The 20,376-nt window shown below is 36.5% G+C and overlaps 2 protein-coding genes across 7 annotated transcripts in view; one reads left to right on the top strand and one right to left on the bottom strand.

Annotated features, from left to right (window-relative positions):
- PHYHIPL (phytanoyl-CoA 2-hydroxylase interacting protein like) overlaps positions 1-18,265 on the top strand; it is an 85,170-nt gene extending 66,905 nt beyond the window's left edge. Inside the window, exons 3-5 of the mRNA XM_055308966.1 lie at positions 58-232; positions 3,807-3,924; positions 17,359-18,265. Of these exons, the coding sequence (XP_055164941.1) occupies positions 58-232; positions 3,807-3,924; positions 17,359-17,893 (828 nt within the window). The 3' untranslated portion in view covers positions 17,894-18,265. The remainder of the gene's footprint in view (positions 1-57; positions 233-3,806; positions 3,925-17,358) is intronic.
- Positions 18,266-18,416: 151 nt separating this feature from the next.
- FAM13C (family with sequence similarity 13 member C) overlaps positions 18,417-20,376 on the bottom strand; it is a 145,809-nt gene continuing 143,849 nt past the window's right edge. For all 6 annotated transcript variants that reach the window (XM_055308965.1, XM_055308958.1, XM_055308959.1 and 3 more), the window contains one exon: positions 18,417-19,999. In XM_055308965.1, coding sequence (XP_055164940.1) covers positions 19,876-19,999 — 124 coding nt within the window. In that variant the 3' untranslated portion in view covers positions 18,417-19,875. The remainder of the gene's footprint in view (positions 20,000-20,376) is intronic.

Below are 20,376 nucleotides of genomic sequence, written 5' to 3'. Positions count from 1 at the left end.
CTCCCTCCCTCCCTACCTCCCTTCCACCCTTCCTTCTTTCCTGTTTTTCTGTCTTAGGATGTTCCAACAAAATTGGTAGCAAAAGCTGTTCCCTTGCCCATGACGGTCCGTGGACACTGGTTTTTGAGCCCAAGAACTGAGTATACAGTAGCAGTGCAGACTGCTTCAAAACAGGTTGATGGTGATTATGTTGTGTCTGAATGGAGTGAAATTATAGAATTCTGCACAGCAGGTAAGAGAACTAGGTACAAATACAAAAAAAAAACCCTTAATATTAGTTCCTTAAAAGCTAATTACAGAAAGAAAAATTTAATTATAAGGTGATATGAAATGCATTGGGTTATTTTTGCATTGACAATAGCATTGTATAATAGAACAAACTATGCTATATTGGTTGGAGTGAGCTTAGATTCTCAGCAAAAGCTGAGTAAGGGCTTTAAATCAGTTCTTTGATACATAATTTGATTTTTCAAAGTAAAAGCTTTGCAAATGAAATTGGTTCAGTTTGAAAATATACTGAAGCATGTTTTGAGCTTCATTTTGAGAGAGGGCGTTTTCTTTTCTTTCTTTCTTTCTTTTTTTTTTTTTTTTTAATTTTCACAGATATTGATGGTGCCTGGGTGGCTCAGTCGGTTAAGCATCTGTCTTAGGCACAGGTTATAATCCCATGATTCTGGGGTCAAGCCATGGGCATCATGGAGTGGCTTGACCTGCTCCGCAAGAAGCCTGAGCCATCATGGAGTGGCTCCCTGCTCAGCAAGAAGCCTGCTTCTCCCTCTCCCCTGCCTTCTGCTCCCCCTGCTTGTGTGCAGGTGTGCTCTCTCTCCACTAAATAAATAAACAAAATATTTTTAAAAACTTTTTCACAGATATTGAAACAAGTCAGGAACCTCTTTCTCTAACTTAGGGAATGGATGCAGATCTTAATGACTGTACCTAGCAGAAGTGTTATTGGATTTTTCACTTGAGTGTTGAAAATCTATATCTAAACTAGTGGTGTGTGTGTGTGTGTGTGTGTGTGTGTGTGTGTTTGTTTTGCTTCCTTAGAAAGTACCTCATAGTCATTTTGCATTGAGCTATCTGATTAGGAGAGCCTACCCCCTTTGATTTTGAACTATACTTTAATATACCATTAGATTGGAAATTTTACCAGTCATCTCATTCATTTATCTGTTTATTCATTCATTTAAGAAACAAATATTTAGTGAGCACTTAAATAGGTGTTGAAGTGATACAAATATATCACTTTATCAGATGTATTACCTAAATACATCTGTCATCCTTTCCTTGTCTCTTAGAACAGGGCTGTAATTTCTCTTGGTATAGGTGATTGTTTCCTCTAAAAAACTGTAGAGAAAGGCTAAGTGTTTTTGTAACATAAAGGAGCTTGAAAAAAAAGTCTTTAAAAAATGTGCCTCAACTATTGTAGGTTGCTTCAACTTCCCTCAGCTGAGGCATTTTTCAGATAGACGACTTTTTTTCTCCCTACAGCATACACATGCATTATTTTAGACTCAGTACATACTTAGCAATTGCTTTACTTCATTGTCTTGTGTTGTTTCTTAATCTCAAACTCAGTGTAAAGCTTTTCCTATGGATATGTTAAATGGATGAAATTTTAATTCTATGTTATTTTGATTTTATCTTCAACCCTTGTGATTTTGAGGAAGTTGCTAAGGATTATAACATCTTGATTGTTAAGGATTTCAGTCTTCAAGAGCAAGGAAAATAGTCTTTCTCTCGTACTGTATTTCTTCCTATCTAAGACACTGATTATGAGATCCAGCGTTTTATACTGTCAATTAAACTATGAAACAGTGTTTTTTCATATTACAGTTATTGTTGAACTCATATCAAAGAAGCTAAATGTGAAAAAATATATTTTGGAATAGATGAAATATGGTATTAATCATAGTTCAGTAATGAAACAGCTAATTTTCATATTGTGTTAATAGTAACATTAATAGTGAGTAAAAAATTCTAAATGAACTAACTTTTAACTATATTTGATGTATTATTGGAGTTAATCTATCCCCTCAGTTTTTTCCTGAAATAAAATTCTTTGTTTGGAGTCTACCTCGTGTTTGCTTTTTCTGCTGCATTTACATTCATTGCCCCTGACTAGGGAGGCTTAATCTAAGACAGACACATAAGTAAGAGACACAGTCTTTTTTGATATTGTTTTAATATATGCTATTTTCCATTGGACTGCACTAAACAGAGTCATAGTATTTGTCCAATTAAAAGAGCTATAATTTACCTGCTAAAAATCCCATTTGACATAGGGAAAGGTGTGCAATATTATTTCTTTTTTGGCTAAGAAAGACCTTTGGCATTTCCAGTTCAAAAATATTTGTCTGTGTATAGATGCATACATATTCACTCTGTTCTATAATCTATTTAAGTACATATTTTATTTCTATGTGTATGAAGGAAAACCTTATGTCTTCTTTCACTTTGAGTGATCACCCTGTTGCTTTTTCACTTCACCACATCTCATAATTCTCCTAAGAATGCTATGGAGTGAATCATAAAATGCTAGCTTTTAAATGTGCCACAATAGTTTTCTATACATTATTTTGCATTTTTAATTTCCATGAGTAAAATATAAAGAGAACTTCAGCTTTTTGAACCTTATTGTTTCAGTTTATCAAAATAATTCAGAGATGTTTACCTATGCTTTATCAATAACCTTTACTGTAAATTTTGAGGAAACTTTTTGTATAAATTGTCTTTTATTCTGGATAGCTAATTCACTCAACATTTATTGAGCATATACTCTGTGCTATGTACTGTGCAAAATGTTGACATAAAATAGGATGCCACCAACTAACCTAGTCTATGTCACAGATAAAACCCTGTGCTTGCCCCACAAGTCACAGTTATCTATATATTTATCTACATATATTTATATGTAAATTTAGATTGTGAGTTGAGAGGAAGAATATTCTTTTTGATCTTTTAACCTGATCATCCAATTTTGCATGGTGCCTTCTGCATCATATGTTCTAATCTAAATAAATGTGAGCCAGTGAAGCAGTTAGTAAACAAAATGTGCTGCCATTAGCAATTCAACTAGGTTGCTTTTATTTGGAAGGTCTTATAATCTTTATAGACAATATTTTTTGCTTAGATTTTGGTAGAGGAGTTTGACAGCAGTCCTCAATTTTCAAAACAAAAAGTTGGTGAAAGAATCAAATACTTGGAGAGAAGCTTTAGATTTACAAGGGTCTTGCATAACTGAAAACCATCAATTAAAAACCAGAGACCTAGCTATATGAACTTTTGGTGAATCAAACTGTGAAAGCCTCAGTTTCTGCATCAATAAAATGGTCATATTTAATCTACCTCACCAACCTTGTAGATTTAAAGAGTAAAGTAAATGAACATTATTATTGCTATCCTTTTGAATCCTATTTGCTACTGATTGCAGGTTAGAAGCTTCTTTTATTTGACTTATCTGTTGATTCAAGAAATGCCAGTATGGTACTAAATGACATTACTTAGGTTATGCAGGGTCTTCATTCCTTACTTAACATTTTTGTTTCAGGATCTTTCATTTCAAAGAGTGAAACAAGTGCATGGGTATCCTAAAACAAAAAACAAAACCATAAACCATAACAAATACCTTTTGTAGAAATAAAAATGTATAAAAGATAATGAGTGTTTTTTTCAGTACAGTTTCCTATTCACTAAGATAAGTTTCCTAAAGGTGAATTTTAATAATTTCCAATTTATTAAACATGTAGTTGATACCTTTGGTAATATATTTTTTAGTAAGAGAATTTTTTTGTTATTATTTTCAGACTATTCAAAAGTTCATCTAACACAGCTGTTGGAGAAAGCCGAAGTGATTTCAGGACGGATGCTTAAATTTTCTGTTTTTTATCGTAACCAACACAAAGAATATTTTGACTATATTCGGTAAGAATAAAAAAATATATAGTGATGTGCTTTACAAAATGCCATTCCAAGCTCTATGCTCAGGTTTTCCTTGAGTCTAGTTCTGTGAAATAGCAATTTTTGTTTCCTTTTCAAAATAATTATAATCTTTTATTTCCCAGAATAATTGAGTAGAAGAAATCAGATTGTGGGATTTTTTTTTCTCACTTTCCTTACATTCCTTTCTATAATCGTTTGTACCGCCAATTCCTGTCTATTTGAGTAGAAGGTCTTAAACCTCCAGGGCTTAGACTGAAAACCTCCTCTAATATCCAATAACTCAAAAGAAATAGTCTGTTCTTGTGGATTGCTTTAAAATGTTGCAAATGAGGGTAGGGAGGTAACTTTCATGAAATATAGTCAATCAAGTAGGATTTTTCAGGCTTCTAAGTGGAGCTCTCTTCCCATTATCTTGGATTAATTATTCATGAGGACACTCTGCTTTGTTTACTTTTGAATTCTAGTGTTCAATTAGTATTCCTAAGATAGCCTGTGTTTACACTGGGAAGTAGTTTCCAAAAATTCAAAAGAGATTCATGCTATATGTAGTTTTAATTCTTAGTAATCCTTTTATATTTGCAGATAAAAATTTCAGAACAGTGAATAGAGAGATGTATGTTTTAAAATAAGACTAAGGCTTTTAAAATGCCAAGTGTTATATAGGTTCTAAAACTTTTACAGAGTAATCTCTATAATTTGTCATTTTAACAGCTTTGGTCTCACTTTAAACTTTAAATAAGGATTATATATGAAAAAAATTGGGAAGCTTTGTTATTTGTTTCTTACTTTTCTAGTTTTCTTAAATCAAGGTCATGGTTTTGATTTAAATCAGCTCCAAGCTGTGGAAAATGCAAAGGGAATCAGAGGGAGAGAAGTGAATTTAGGTACCTGATTTCATCAAAAGAAATATTTAGTAAAAAAAAAAAAAAAAAAAAAAAAGGAAAGAAATACTTAGTTAGCAATATCATGTTTTTAGAATATATTTTGATTCTGCAAACCATCAGGTTGAATATCTTATAAATACAAAGTTTATGAACACCTGGATGGCTCAGTGGTTCAGGTCTGCCTTTGACTCAGGGCATGATCCTGGAGTCTCGGGATCAAGTCCCACATGGGGCTTCCTGCATGGAGCCTGCTTCTCCCTCTCTATGTCTCTCTCTCTGTGTCTCTCATGAATAAATAAATAAAATATTTTTAAAAAAATAAAAAAGTAAGCATAAAGTTTAGCCCATAATTCTTTTAGCTGGTAAATTATTTACCCTTGTGTCTACATATTTCATGGTGGATGCCATTCACTTACAGAGTACAAACAGATATAGCACAAATTATTGTACCTGTCAATTGTGAATGGGAATGACCATATATATTCAACAAGAAAGGTTTTCTTTATGCATAAAATTTGAAAACAAAAACGATCTATTGCTGTTTTCTTTAATAAGAAATATATCAACATAGTAAATACATCTTTGGTACTAGGTTTAGATTCTTAGAATATTGCCAAGGTCTAATTTAGGTGGCCACTGGAGGTCAGTATTTCCCTGATTTTCACTTGCCCTTTGGGCAGAAACTAGCCTATTTTCAGGTCCTTAGATACTAAAATTTGCATCATCTGTTTTCAAATATTCTTTCAAGAAGAAAAAAAATGATAAAGACAGCCAGGAAAAAGTCATTGTGTATATTACATAATTGATTCCACTCTACTAGTATGAAAGATGTATTTACTAACAAGGAAATTTATTTACCTTTGTTGGAGTTTCCATGACGGTTGTAAAAACTGTAAATTATATCTTGCTGCAGTATATATAAATAAATATACTTCCCAGGGTGTGGGTACAATTCTTCAACATTGCTTTTCTAATACACTTTATTAAAAAAAATAGTAGACATTAGCTTCAATGGATCTTAGTATACTTTTTAGGTAGTGAATTTTATTTTAAAGATTTTATTTATTTATTCATGAGAGACACACACACACAGAGAGAGAGAGAGAGAGAGAGAGAGAGAGAGAGACGCAGAGACGCAGGCAGAGGGAGAAGCAGGCTCCCTGCAAGGAGCCCAATGTGGGACTCTATCCCAGATCCTGGGATGAGACCCTGAGCCAAAGGCAGACGCTCAATCGCTGAGCCACCCAGGCATCCCTAGGTATTGAATTCTATTAAGGACACACTTCCTTTATCAGAATCCATTTAAAATGTCATCTTGTTAATCAAATGCTACAATAGAAATTAGAAATTTCTAATTTCTTTCACTTACAGTCTTTCCAAATCGTTATAAATTATGAAAAAGTGTTAGATAAATTCTGACTCAGTCATATGCATTGAGCTCATTTTGATTTTTCTCTGGAAATAAATTTCTAAGTGAATATTGCTTACCCTTACCCCAGATCAAAATACCACTCTCTGTGTTACTCCTTCAAGTTCACTAGGTAGTCTTACTATAAAACACCTTTCTAGATGAGAAACTTCTTCTTTACCCATCTACTATGATTAGTAGACAAGTATAGGAATTCCTGGTGCTTTTAGGTGTGAGATTGTATATTCTTCAAGTTGATGTCTGTTATTAATGCTAATACATTTCTCCTAATCTCAGCTCCTATCTCTATATCTTTATTTATTTATTTATTTATTTATTTATTTATTTATTTATTTTTGTCTCTATATTTTTTGCTGTGATTATTTTATAAATTGAACTTGCAGATTCATGTTGGACACATATCCTATCAATATTTGGTTTTTGTTAATGAGCATGGAGCAGTAATAAAGGTTAAGAATTTTGACCCAGAACAAGATGGAGTGAAAATATTTCTCCATATTTTGTGACTAAGTATGTCTAAAAGCTCTGGACTTTATATATAAAAGAAACAAGAATCTGAAAGGTAGAAGAAGACTGAAAGGTGGAGAGAAGATAAGCCAGTTAGGGACCATGGGACTTGAGGGAAAATACAGTGATGAGTTCCTTGAGTTTTATTTTTAGCTCTTATATTCTGAACTGAGTTCTAAAGAAGCCAGAAAATCCTGATGGGCACAAACCAAAAACAAAAACAAAACAACAACAACAAAAAATCAAACCAAAACAAAAACCATAAAAACCAAAGTCTGCTTTATTTATCCAAATGACCAGCAAAGGGATAGCCATGAAGACAGTTTTTAGACAATAATGCCCTACTTCAGTCAAACACCATAGGGGAAAAAAAAAAACAAAACCTGTTTTCCCACCCTCACCAGCCAAGCCAAGTAGGCAACCTAGACTTCCACTTTCCCCTAGTTGTAAGGAAGCACCCTTTCCTCCTCCTCTATCTCCAGCTGGGGTGGTATCAGAAAAAGCTGAATGGGGAAACTGGACTTATACCCCCAACCCCCTGCCACCAGTGGCAGTGTGGTACCTGTCAACCTCCCTACTGGGATAGTGTCATAGATGGCCTAATGAAAAGTAGGACTTTTCATTGCAGCCCAGGAATAAGGCTTGACTCTGCAGTGTCAATGAAGGCCACAGTGTCAATGAGCAGTACTGAGACACCATCTCCTTCTCCCAGCTAGATAGTATTAGCAGAAGCCTAATGAGAGCCTAAATTTTTAACTCCATCCAGTAGTCATCTCCATTTCCATCTTTCCATCTCCATCTCCATTTCATTCTTTCCTCCTTTGTCAATAATAAGTTTGATCCATATAATTGTGGGTTTATTTCTGGGTTTTCTGTTATTTTCCATTGTTCTCCATGGTTATTTTTGTTCCAGTAGCATACTGTTTTGTTACCACTTTGTAATATAATTTGAAATCTGAAATTGTGATACCCAGCTTTTTCTTTTCCAAGATTGCTTTGGCTATTCAAGGTTTTTCGTGGTTCCATACAAATTTTGGGACTGTTTGTTCTAGTTCTATGACAAATGCTATTGCTATTTTGATAGGGATTATATTAAATTTGTAGAACACTTTGGGTAATAGAGACATTTTAATATTTGTTCTTCCCACCCATAAGCATGGAATGTCTTTCCATTTCTTTGTGTGATCTTGAATACTTTTCATCATTGTTTTATAGTTTTTGAAGTTTAGGTCTTTCACCTCTTTGGCTGAGTTTATACCTATTTTGTTTTTGGTGCATTTGTAAATTGAATTGTTTTCTTTTTTTTTAATAAATTAATTTTTATTGATGTTCAATTTACCAACATACAGAATAACACCCAGTGCTCATCCCATCAAGTGTCCCCCTCAGTGCCCGTCACCCATTCACCCCCACCCCCCGCCACCCTCCCCCTCCACCACCCCTAGTTCGTTTCCCAGAGTTAGGAGTCTTTATGTTCTGTGTCCCTTTCTGATATTTCCCACACATTTCTTCTCCCTTCCCTTATATTCCCTTTCACTATTATTCATATTCCCCAAATGAATGAGAACATACACTGTTTGTCCTTCTCCGATTGACTTACTTCACTCAGCATAATACCCTCCAGTTCCATCCACGTTGAAGCAAATGGTGGGTATTTGTCGTTTCTAATGGCTGAGTAATATTCCATTGTATACATAGACCACATCTTCTTTATCCATTCATCTTTCGATGGGCACCGAGGCTCCTTCCACAGTTTGGCTATTGTGGACATGGCTGCTGGAAACATCGGGGTGCAGGTGTCCCGGCGTTTCATTGCCTCTGAATCTTTTTTTTTAATAAATTAATTTTTATTGGTGTTCAATTTACCAACATACAGAATAACACCCAGTGCTCATCCCGTCAAGTGTCCCCCTCCGTGCCCGTCACCCATTCACCCCCACCCCCCGCCCTCCTCCCCTTCCACCACCCCTAGTTCATTTCCCAGAGTTAGAAGTCTTTATGTTCTGTGTCCCTTTCTGATATCTCCCACACATTTCTTCTCCCTTCCCTTATATTCCCCTTCACTATTATTCATATTCCCCAAATGAGTGAGAACATACACTGTTTGTCCTTCTCCGATTGACTTACTTCACTCAGCATAATACCCTCCAGTTCCATCCACATCGGAGCAAATGGTGGGTATTTGTCATTTCTAATGGCTGAGTAATATTCCATTGTATACATAGACCACATCTTCTTTATCCATTCATCTTTCGATGGGCACCGAGGCTCCTTCCACAGTTTGGCTATTGTGGACATGGCTGCTAGAAACATCGGGGTGCAGGTGCCCCGTCGTTTCATTGCATCTGAATCTTCGGGGTAAATCCCTAACAGTGCAATTGCTGGGTCGTAGGGCAGGTCTATTTTTAATTCTTTGAGGAACCTCCACACAGTTTTCCAGAGTGGCTGCACCAGTTCACATTCCCACCAACAGTGTAAGAGTGTTCCCTTTTCTCCGCATCCTCTCCAACATTTGTTGTTTCCTGCCTTGTTAATTTTCCCCATTCTCACTGGTGTGAGGTGGTATCTCATTGTGGTTTTGATTTGTATTTCCCTGATGGCAAGTGATGCAGAGCATTTTCTCATGTGCATGTTGGCTATGTCTATGTCTTCCTCTGTGAGATTTCTCTTCATGTCCTTTGCCCATTTCATGATTGGATTGTTTGTTTCTTTGCTGTTGAGTTTAATAAGTTCTTTATAGATTTTGGAAACTAGCCCTTTATCTGATATGTTATTTGCAAATATCTTCTCCCATTCTGTAGGTTGTCTTTTAGTTCTGTTGACTGTATCCTTTGCTGTGCAAAAGCTTCTTATCTTGATGAAGTCCCAATAGTTCATTTTTGCTTTTGTTTCTTTTGCTTTCGTGGATGTATCTTGCAAGAAGTTACTGTGGCCAAGTTCAAAAAGGGTGTTGCCTGTGTTCTCCTCTAGAATTTTGATGGAATCTTGTCTCACATTTAGATCTTTCATCCATTTTGAGATTATCTTTGTGTATGGTGTAAGAGAGTGGTCTAGTTTCATTCTTCTGCATGTGGATGTCCAATTTTCCCAGCACCATTTATTGAAGAGACTGTCTTTCTTCCAGTGGATAGTCTTTCCTCCTTTATCGAATATTAGTTGACCATAAAGTTCAGGGTCCACTTCTGGGTTCTCTATTCTGTTCCATTGATCTATGTGTCTGTTTTTGTGCCAGTACCACACTGTCTTGATGACCACAGCTTTGTAGTACAACCTGAAATCTGACATTGTGATGCCCCCAGATATGGTTTTCTTTTTTAAAATTCCCCTGGCTATTTGGGGTCTTTTCTGATTCCACACAAATCTTAAAATAATTTGTTCTAACTCTCTGAAGAAAGCCCATGGTATTTTGATAGGGATTGCATTAAACGTGTAGATTGCCCTGGGTAACATTGACATTTTCACAATATTAATTCTGCCAATCCATGAGCATGGAATATTTTTCCATCTCTTTGTGTCTTCCTCAATTTCTTTCAGAAGTGTTCTATAGTTTTTAGGGTATAGATCCTTTACCTCTTTGGTTAGGTTTATTCCTAGGTATCTTATGCTTTTGGGTGCAATTGTAAATGAGATTGACTCCTTAATTTCTCTTTCTTCAGTCTCATTGTTAGTGTATAGGAATGCCATTGATTTCTGGGCATTGATTTTGTATCCTGCCACGCTACCAAATTGCTGTATGAGTTCTAGCAATCTTGGGCTTTTGGGTTTTCTATGTACAGTATCATGTCATCGGTGAAGAGGGAGAGTTTGACTACTTCTTTGCCAATTTGAATGCCTTTAATGTCTTTTTGTTGTCTGATTGCTGAGGCTAGGACTTCCAATACTATGTTGAATAGCAGTGGTGACAGTGGACATCCCTGTCTGGTTCGTGATCTTAGGGGAAAGGCTCCCAGTGCTTCCCCATTGAGAATGATATTTGCTGTGGGCTTTTCGTAGATGGCTTTTAAGATGTCGAGGAAAGTTCCCTCTATCCCTACACTCTGAAGAGTTTTGATCAGGAATGGATGCTGTATTTTGTCAAATGCTTTCTCTGCATCTAATGAGAGGATCATATGGTTCTTGGTTTTTCTCTTGGTTTTTCATCATCTCTTGATGATGAATCACATTGATTGTTTTACGAGTGTTGAACCAGCCTTGTGTCCCGGGGATAAATCCTACTTGGTCATGGTGAATAATTTTCTTAATGTGTTGTTGGATCCTATTGGCTAGTATCTTGTTGAGAATTTTTGCATCCATGTTCATCAGGGATATTGGTCTGTAATTCTTTTTGGTGGGGTCTTTGTCTGGTTTTTGAATTAAGGTGATGCTGGCCTCATAGAATGAATTTGGAAGTACTCCATCTCTTTCTATCTTTCCAAACAGCTTTAGTAGAATAGGTATGATTTCTTCTTTAAACGTTTGATAGAATTCCCCTGGGAAGCCATCTGGCCCTGGACTCTTGTGTCTTGGGAGGTTTTTGATGACTTCTTCAATTTCCTCCCTGGTTATTGGCCTGTTCAGGTTTTCTATTTCTTCCTGTTCCAGTTTTGGTAGTTTGTGGCTTTCCAGGAATGCGTCCATTTCTTCTAGATTGCCTAATTTATTGGCGTAGAGCTGTTCATAATATGTTTTTAAAATCGTTTGTATTTCCTTGGTGTTGGTAGTGATCTCTCCTTTCTCATTCATGATTTTATTAATTTGAGTCTTCTCTCTCTTTTTAATAAGGTTGGCTAATGGTTTATCTATCTTATTAATTCTTTCAAAGAACCAACTCCTGGTTCTATTGATCTGTTCCACAGTTCTTCTGGTCTCAATTTTGTTGAGTTCTGCTCAAATTTTAATTAACTCTCTTCTTCTGCTGGGCGTCGGGTCGATTTGCTGCTTCTTCTCTAGCTCCTTTATGTGTAAGGTTAGCTTTTGTATTTGAGTTCTTTCCAGTTTTTGAATGGATGCTTGTATTGCGATGTATTTCCCCCTCAGGACTGCTTTTGCTGCATCCCAAAGATTTTGAACGGTTGTATCTTCATTCTCATTAGTTTCCATGAATCTTTTTAATTCTTCCTTAATTTCCTGGTTGACCCTTTTATCTTTTAGCAGGATGGTCCTTAAACTCCACGTGTTTGATGTCCTTCAAAACTTCTTCTTGTGATTGAGTTCTAATTTCAAGGCGTTATGGTCTGAGAATATGCAGGGGACGATCCCAATCTTTTGGTATCGGTTCAGACCCGATTTGTGACCCAGTATGTGGTCTATTCTGGAGAAAGTTCCATGTGCACTTGAGAAGAATGTGTATTCAGTTGAGTTTGGATGTAAAGTTCTGTAGATATCTGTGAAATCTATCTGGTCCAGTGTATCATTTAAAGCTCTTGTTTCTTTGGAGATGTTGTGCTTAGAAAACCTATCGAGGGTAGAAAGAGCTAGATTGAAGTCACCAAGTATAAATGTATTATTATCTAAGTATTTCTTCACTTTGGTTAATAATTCGTTTAAGTATTTGGCAGCTCCCACATTCGGGGCATATATATTGAGGATTGTTAAGTCCTTTTGCTGGATAGATCCTTTAAGTATGATATAGTGTCCCTCTTCGTCTCTCACTACAGTCTTCGGGGTAAATTTCAGTTTATCTGATATAAGGATGGCTACCCCTGCTTTCTTTTGAGAACCATTTGAATGGTAAATGGTTCTCCAACCTTTTATTTTCAGGTTGTAGGTGTCCTTCTGTCTAAAATGAGTCTAAAAGCAAATAGATGGGTCCTGCTTTTTTATCCAGTCTGAAACCCTGCGCCTTTTGATGGGGTCATTAAGCCCATTCAGGTTCAGAGTTACTATTGACAGTTATGAGTTTAGTGTCGTCGTGATATCTATTTAGTCCTTGTTTTTGTGGATTGTTCCACTGAACTTCTTCTTAAAGGGGAATTTTAAGGGTCCCCCTTAAAATTTCTTGCAGAGCTGGTTTGGAGGTCACATATTCTTTCAGTTCCTGCCTGTCTTGGAAGCTCTTTATCTCTCCTTCCATTTTGAATGAGAGCCTTGCTGGATAAAGTATTCTTGGTTGCATGTTCTTCTCATTTAGGACCCTGAATATATCCTGCCAGCCCTTTCTGGCCTGCCACATCTCTGTGGAGAGGTCTGCTGTTACCCTAATATTCCTCCCCATGAAAGTCAGGGACTTCTTGTCTCTTGCTGCTTTAAGGATCTTCTCTTTATCTTTGGAATTTTCAAGCTTCACTATTAAATGTCGAGGTGTTGAACGGTTTTTACTGATTTTAGGGGGGATCTCTCTATTTCCTGGATCTGAATGCCTGTTTCCCTTCCCAGATTGGGAAAGTTTTCAGCTAGGATTTGTTCAAATACATATTCTGGCCCTCTGGCCCTTTCGGCGCCCTCGGGAATCCCAATTAAACGTAGGTTTTTCTTCCTTAGGCTGTCATTTATTTCCCTTAATCTGTCTTCATGGTCTTTTAATTGTCTGTCTCTTTTTTCCTCAGTTTCCCTCTTTGCCATTAACTTGTCTTCTATGTCACTCACTCATTCTTCCACCTTGTTAAGCCTCATCGTTAGGACTTCTAGTTTGGATTGCATCTCATTCAATTGATTTTTAATTTCTGCCTGATTGGATCTAAATTCTGTAGTCATGAAGCCTCGTGAGTCCTTAATGCTTTTTTCTAGAGCCACCAGTAGCTGTATAATAGTGTTTCTGAATTGGCTTTCTGACACTGAATTGTAATCCAGATTTTGTAACTCTGTGGGAGAGAGGGCTGTTTCTGATTCTTTCTTTTGAGGTGAGGTTTTCCTTCTAGTCATTTTGCTCAGTGCAGAGTGGCCAAAAACAAGTTGTATTGGGAAAAGGAGAGAAAGAGAGAGAAGGAAAGAAAAGAGAAAAATAAAAAAGAAAAAGAAGAAAAAAAAGGAAAAAAAGAGAAGAAAAAGAAAAAGAAAGAAAGGTGAAAAAAAGGGGGGTGGGGGAAGCAATCAGAAATCAAAAAGAAAAGAAAAAAGAAACAAAACAAAACAAAAAAAAAAAAACACGGGCGAGTGTCTTCTGAATCTGTAGACTTTAAGTCCCTTTACTTCCCCTGGAACTGGTCCGTCTAGCTGGTCTTCTGGGGAGGGGCCTGCTGTGCTGATTTTCAGGTGTTAGCACTTGGGGGAGCTGTTCTGCTCCTGCCTGCTGCAGGGCTCAGCAGGGGTTGTTTAGCCCCGTGAGGCCCCAGGAGGAACAGCCACAGTTGCTATGGCAACTCTGGAAGCCTGGATTCAGCCTCCGCAGGAACTATGGGGCTCTCCGTCTGCAGGGCCTGGAGGCTCCCGGGCGGGGCCGCTGATCTGCTCAGCTCGGGGCAGGAGTGTCCTTGCTGTCCTGGGCCCTCCTGCCTCTGCCTGTCCCGGGGGAGGCGGGATCCTGGGCTGTGTCCCGGGGCCTGTGCTCCGGGGCCTGCGCTGTTGGATTCGCGCTCCCGCCCCGCAGCTCTCCCTCCCTGGAGCCGCTCCCTCTGGCCTATCAAATACAAACAATTCTAACAGATCCTATATGCCAACAAAGTGGACAACTTGGAAGAAATGGATAAATTCCTGGAAACCTACAACCTACCAAAACTAAAGCAGGAAGAAATAGAAAGTTTGAACAGATAAATTACCAGCAATGAAGTTGAATTGGTAATTCAAAAAACTTTCAAAAAACAAAAGTCCAGAACCAGACAACCTCACAGGCAAATTCTACTAAACATTTACAAAAGAGTTAATATCCATTCTTCTCAAACTCTCCCAAAAATTACAAGAGGAAGGAAAACTTACAAATTCACTCTATGAAGCTTAGTATCACCCTGATACCAAAACCAGTTAAAGACACCACAAAAAAAGAGAACTATAGGCCAACATCACTCATTAATATTAGCAAACTAATAATACATTTAAAAAGTCATACACCACAATCGAATGGAGGGAGAAGCAGGCTCCTTACAAGGAGCCTGATGCGGGACTCTATCCCGGATCCTGGGATCATGACCTGAGCAAAGGCAGATGCCCAACAACTGAGCCACCCAGGTGTGTTCCCTCTGTGGGTTTTTCACATAAGGTCTTTATTATGTTGAGGTATATGTATCATCTCAATGTACTTTGTTGATGGTTTTATCTTGAATGGATGCTATAGTTTGTCAAATGTTTTTTCTGCATCTATTGAAATGATCATATGGTTCTTGCCCTTTCTCTTATTGATGTAATGTATCATATTGATTGTTTTGTGGATATTGAACCACCTTTGCATCCTGGGAATAAATTCCATTCGATTGTGGTGTATGACTTTTTAAATGTATTATTAGTTTGCTAATATTAATGAGTGATGTTGGCCTATAGTTCTCTTTTTTTGTGGTGTCTTTAACTGGTTTTGGTATCAGGGTGATACTAAGCTTCATAGAGTGAATTTGTAAGTTTTCCTTCCTCTTGTAATTTTTGGGAGAGTTTGAGAAGAATGGATATTAACTCTTTTGTAAATGTTTAGTAGAATTTGCCTGTGAGGTTGTCTGGTTCTGGACTTTTGTTTTTTGAAAGTTTTTTGAATTACCAATTCAACTTCATTGCTGGTAATTTATCTGTTCAAACTTTCTATTTCTTCCTGCTTTAGTTTTGGTAGGTTGTAGGTTTCCAGGAATTTATCCATTTCTTCCAAGTTGTCCACTTTGTTGGCATATAGGATCTGTTAGAATTGTTTGTATTTCTGTAGTGTTGGTTACTATTTCCCCTCTTTCATTAGTAATTTTGTGTATTTGGGTGCTTTTTTTTTTTTTTTTTGATGAGTCTGGCTAGAAGTTTATCAATTCTTTTGATTGATTCAAAGAACCAGCTCCTGGTTTCATTGAACCGTTCTATTTTTTGTTTTCTGTATCATTTATTTCTACTCTGATCTTTATTATTTCCTTCCTTTTCTGGGTTTGGTTTTTATTTGTTCTTTTTGTAGCTACTGTAGGTATAAAGTAAGATTGCTTGAGATTTTTTTTCTTGCTTCTTGAGGTAGGCCGGTATAAACTTCCATCTTAGAACTTCTTTTGTTGCATCCCCAAAATTTTGAACCATTGTGTTTTCTAAAAAGAAGTTTTTGAAAAAGGAAGAGAATGATAATAGAAGGAATTTTGGAACATCAGGAAGAAAGGAAGAAAAATAGGAATAAAAATATGGGGTCCAATCCAGAATATTCATACATCTCTTATGTCCTCTATATGTGAGTTTCTTGGTCTTCTCTTGAATCTGCATTTTTAATAAGCTTCCTTGGTAGTTCTTAGGCACTAGAATTTGAGGCTCATTGCTGCTCTAAAGTTAGAGGAGATCCTAGGCATACCTCACTGACCCACAGTGAAGCTTTTTTAGGAGCATGCTGACTGGGAGAAGTTTCTCATACCTGTGTGGTAGATTGTAATTTTCATCCCAAGTCATACTGGTTAAGGACCCAGCAAGAAAGAGATGGCACACTTAGTGGGAATTCCGGAGAAAATATGACAAAAGCACCATTCACAAAGGTATAGGTAGGGTTAAGGCAACTAATAAGGGATGCTAAAGCAAACAGGAACTATCAGGAGTTGAAAGGTTTTACTACTCTTGGGTAGAGGAATAGAGGACACCCAGTAGAGAAGTAGTCAGAAACATATAGTACATATGAATCCAACCACACCAGAACCACAAGGTTCTCTGAAGCATGGAAGAAGAGAAAGCACACTCCAAGGCTTTACTTCCTTCTCCTCCAGATCTGCTGGTGCCTCCCATAAGCAGAACTGAAATGGAAGGGACAAAGATGAACCAAATGATAAAGTCCCAACCTACAGTGAAAGACAAGAAGGATGGAGAATAGATCTGAGGGGAGATGGTAAAGGGAGAATAACCAGCTCTGATGTAAGAAAAATGCAGGAGAGAGGACCTGATTAGAAAACTGTATCTAGGAAAAAATTAAGACACAAAGTAAAACAAGATTCTTTTGTGCCAATATATGTACATGGACAGCACTTATATTAGGACTGAATTCTGGCATACTTTAAAGAAACATCCAGTATATTTAACCAATACTGTTAGTCCAGTTTTCTTTTCAAAGAGCTACTTCTGAAACCCAGTAGGCGTATAATGGTTGTGATTTCAGTTGTAAGATTTCTAATTCCAGTTTAGTTTTCTGGCCAGGTTAGTTAGTTAGTTTGTTTGTTTTAAAGATTTTATCCATTTATTAATGAGACACAGAGAGAAAGAGAGGCAGAGAAACAGGCAGAGGGAGAAGCAGGCTCCATGCAGGGAGCCTAACGTGGGACTCCATCCCGGGTCTCTAGGATCAGGCCCTGGGCTGAAGGTGGCGCTAAACCCCTGAGCCACCCGGGCTGCCCCCAGTATATTTATTATGTAAAGACCTCCAAGGTTTGTAGCAGAACATTCTTGCATTAAAATACAAAAAAAAAGTAAAGTAGGTCAAAAGATAGATTCCCCTTGATCTGATTCAGACTTTTGGGCCTACCACCAATCAGATCTATATGTAAATTAGTAGCTTTACAACTATTATACCAAGAGGTAACCATTTCTTTTCTCTTGCAGAGAACATCATGGGAATGCAATGCAACCATCTGTCAAGGATAACAGTGGTAGCCATGGCTCTCCTATCAGTGGAAAATTAGAAGGCATCTTCTTCAGCTGCAGCACTGAATTCAATACTGGGAAGCCACCCCAGGATTCACCTTATGGAAGATACAGGTTTGAGATTGCAGCAGAAAAACTTTTTAACCCCAATACTAACTTATACTTTGGGGACTTCTACTGTATGTACACTGCTTATCATTATGTGATTCTTGTTATTGCCCCTGTGGGATCACCAGGAGATGAATTTTGTAAGCTGCGCCTTCCTCAGCTAAATTCCAAGGATAATAAATTTTTGACCTGCGCAGAAGAAGATGGGGTGCTGGTTTACCACCATGCCCAGGATGTCATTTTAGAAGTCATTTACACTGACCCTGTGGATCTTTCTCTGGGCACTGTAGCAGAAATCACTGGTCATCAGCTCATGAGTTTGTCTACTGCAAATGCAAAGAAAGATCCCAGCTGCAAAACCTGTAATATCAGTGTTGGACGTTAATGCCCACTTTTCTTATTCTTACTCAGTCCCTTTTCTTCCTGTAGGAGCATTGATCCTCTGTTGTCCATTTTCATCACCAGATGTTTTCCACTGAAGCATGCACATGCCGCTATCACCAAAAGCAAATTGTCATTTTTCAGATATCATTCAGAGCCGTTTTAGTGTTTCCTACTCCCTGCCCTTCCCATTACTTTCAATGATGAAAGTTCTCCTCTGACACTTTATTGCCTAGATGCTGCAATGTTTTTATTTTTCCTTTATGCCAAACATAACAAAACAATTATATAAACTGCTTTAGCAAAATACAAAATAACGGCTTATAAATGGTGTTTAAATATGCATTCATTTTAATCTACTGAACAAATATTGGGATAACTCCAAACCGCATGAAAGGGTGTAATTGCAGCATGAGTTAAATCTTGAAGCCTAGAATTGTCAGCACTTCCAACTTGTTGTTTGACAGTGTTATTTATGTTATTTATATTAGCTAACAGGAAACAACTATTGTGTTCAACATAATAAATATAATAGAAAAATATTTTATTTGTATTGTTGTATAAAATATTTACAATCATATAGAATATATAGAGTTACATTTTAATAGCAATTGTATACATGTCATGAAACCATTTCCCTTATCAAAGATGTGGTTTGTAAACTTCAAATAGTTGTGTATCTGTCCTGTTACAAGTAGATGATTTCAATTAAACAAATTTATGAAGGACATCAATCTGATTCATAGAAGTTATAAAATATCAGGTAAATACAGAGAAAACAATGAGCCTGCTTCTGAGAGTCAATATTCTTCCCATCCAAACTATATGAAAGTGTGAATTTGTTCAACATCATGCTTAAACATTACAGAAAACAGAAATACAAACGTGGTTGGTACAAGAGAGAAAATGTTGACCTTTTACTTATTTTTACAAAGGCAAAAATAATAAATGTGTGTTTTAGTACAAAATAACACAAAACTATATGCATTAAAAATGATGAAGCAAATAAAATATTCTATCTTCTTTTCCAAGGTATCTTAACAATTTCCAAACTTTTCATTTTGTACAGAATGAAGAATACCTACAACTCATGAGAAATCTTTGTGACTCTACAAAGTTTAGACCTTGGAACATTAAGAAAAATGCATATTCCCAACAATGGAAAAATAGTTATATACTCTTATAGTAAACAAAAAGATTAGCAATCGTAACTATGATCACATTAGATTATATACTGAGACCACAGATCTATCCAAAATACCTATTTTCAAATTTTAATACAATATTTTATTTTAATATAAACATCTGTTAATTATAGACAAAGGTAATTCACAAAGTACATGCTATCAGAATGAACTTTGGTAACCAGAAATGTAAAATTTCAAAGAACAGATAAAATAATGTGCTATTTTTATATAGAAATAAAAAATTAGCAGTGACACATTCTAGTATACTTTAGCCTAGCAGACTTAAAGGACAGATAGATTTTTTTTTATCATTAAAAATCTACTAGAAGATTCAAATAAATTACATTCTTACTAGCTGTATTCCTTCCAACGTAAAAAGATTTTCTTTCCCTCCTTTTATTGATTTTTTAAAAAATCATGCTCTTTTCCATATACTAACAGAAGCAATTTTTGGACACTAAATAGACTTTCCCTATCAAGTAGCCCATTGAATAGTATTATTTAGATTTTATAAAATATTTAAATGTTTTTTGAAATAATTATACTGACTGTGCATTTTCTCCCTGGCATGGAGGAGACTGAATTTGTTTCCAATTATACTGTTAGTTGTTATATTTCCCCCCATTTAAATTTTCTCTTCTCATTTATAATTACATTTGCTATCCCTTCGTAAAAACAGCTAATATTACCACTAAAGTGCTTCAATTTTCAGTATGTCAAAACTACTTAGCAAGAATGGCAGAGGAAAATAAACTTGACCTTATCTTGGTTGAAAGTGAGCACAAACATTTCCTGAACCTCAGATTGTTTTGGCCACGTCTTGCTTGCTGATGAGGACCTCTAATAATCTCAGTTTGGCTTTTATGTGCTTGTATTCATAGTACTCATCTGCCATTGGTATCCTATCTTCCTTTTGTGGACTTCTGCAAAACAAAAAAATACTGTCTGTTGGCTCATAATAAATCAAGTCATTAACAATCCTTATATTTTTTACATGAGAAAGTACAAAGTAGAAGTTTCCACTTGGTTTGTGCATCATGTCTTTTTTACCTTCCCTTCCACCTTCACTCACTCCCTCCTCCATGTGTTCTTAGGTTTTTGTATAACAGTACCCTTTGAGAACTTGAATGTCATAGATGTTTTCCAAGTATATGGTCTACTGCATAGACATACAACAATGGAGCAAGTAAAAAGGAAAAAAACAAACACAGAACTCTCAAGGCATTCTGAGGCTAGCCATTCTCCCATTACTCATGCAACAGTTCACACCTATGCAGAATGTTCAGTCCTTACAATGAGA

This window comes from Nyctereutes procyonoides, unplaced genomic scaffold, assembly GCF_905146905.1.
Source record: "Nyctereutes procyonoides isolate TBG_1078 unplaced genomic scaffold, NYPRO_anot_genome, whole genome shotgun sequence".
Classification (NCBI taxonomy): domain Eukaryota; kingdom Metazoa; phylum Chordata; class Mammalia; order Carnivora; family Canidae; genus Nyctereutes; species Nyctereutes procyonoides.
This window is presented reverse-complemented; position numbering and strand designations above follow the sequence as displayed.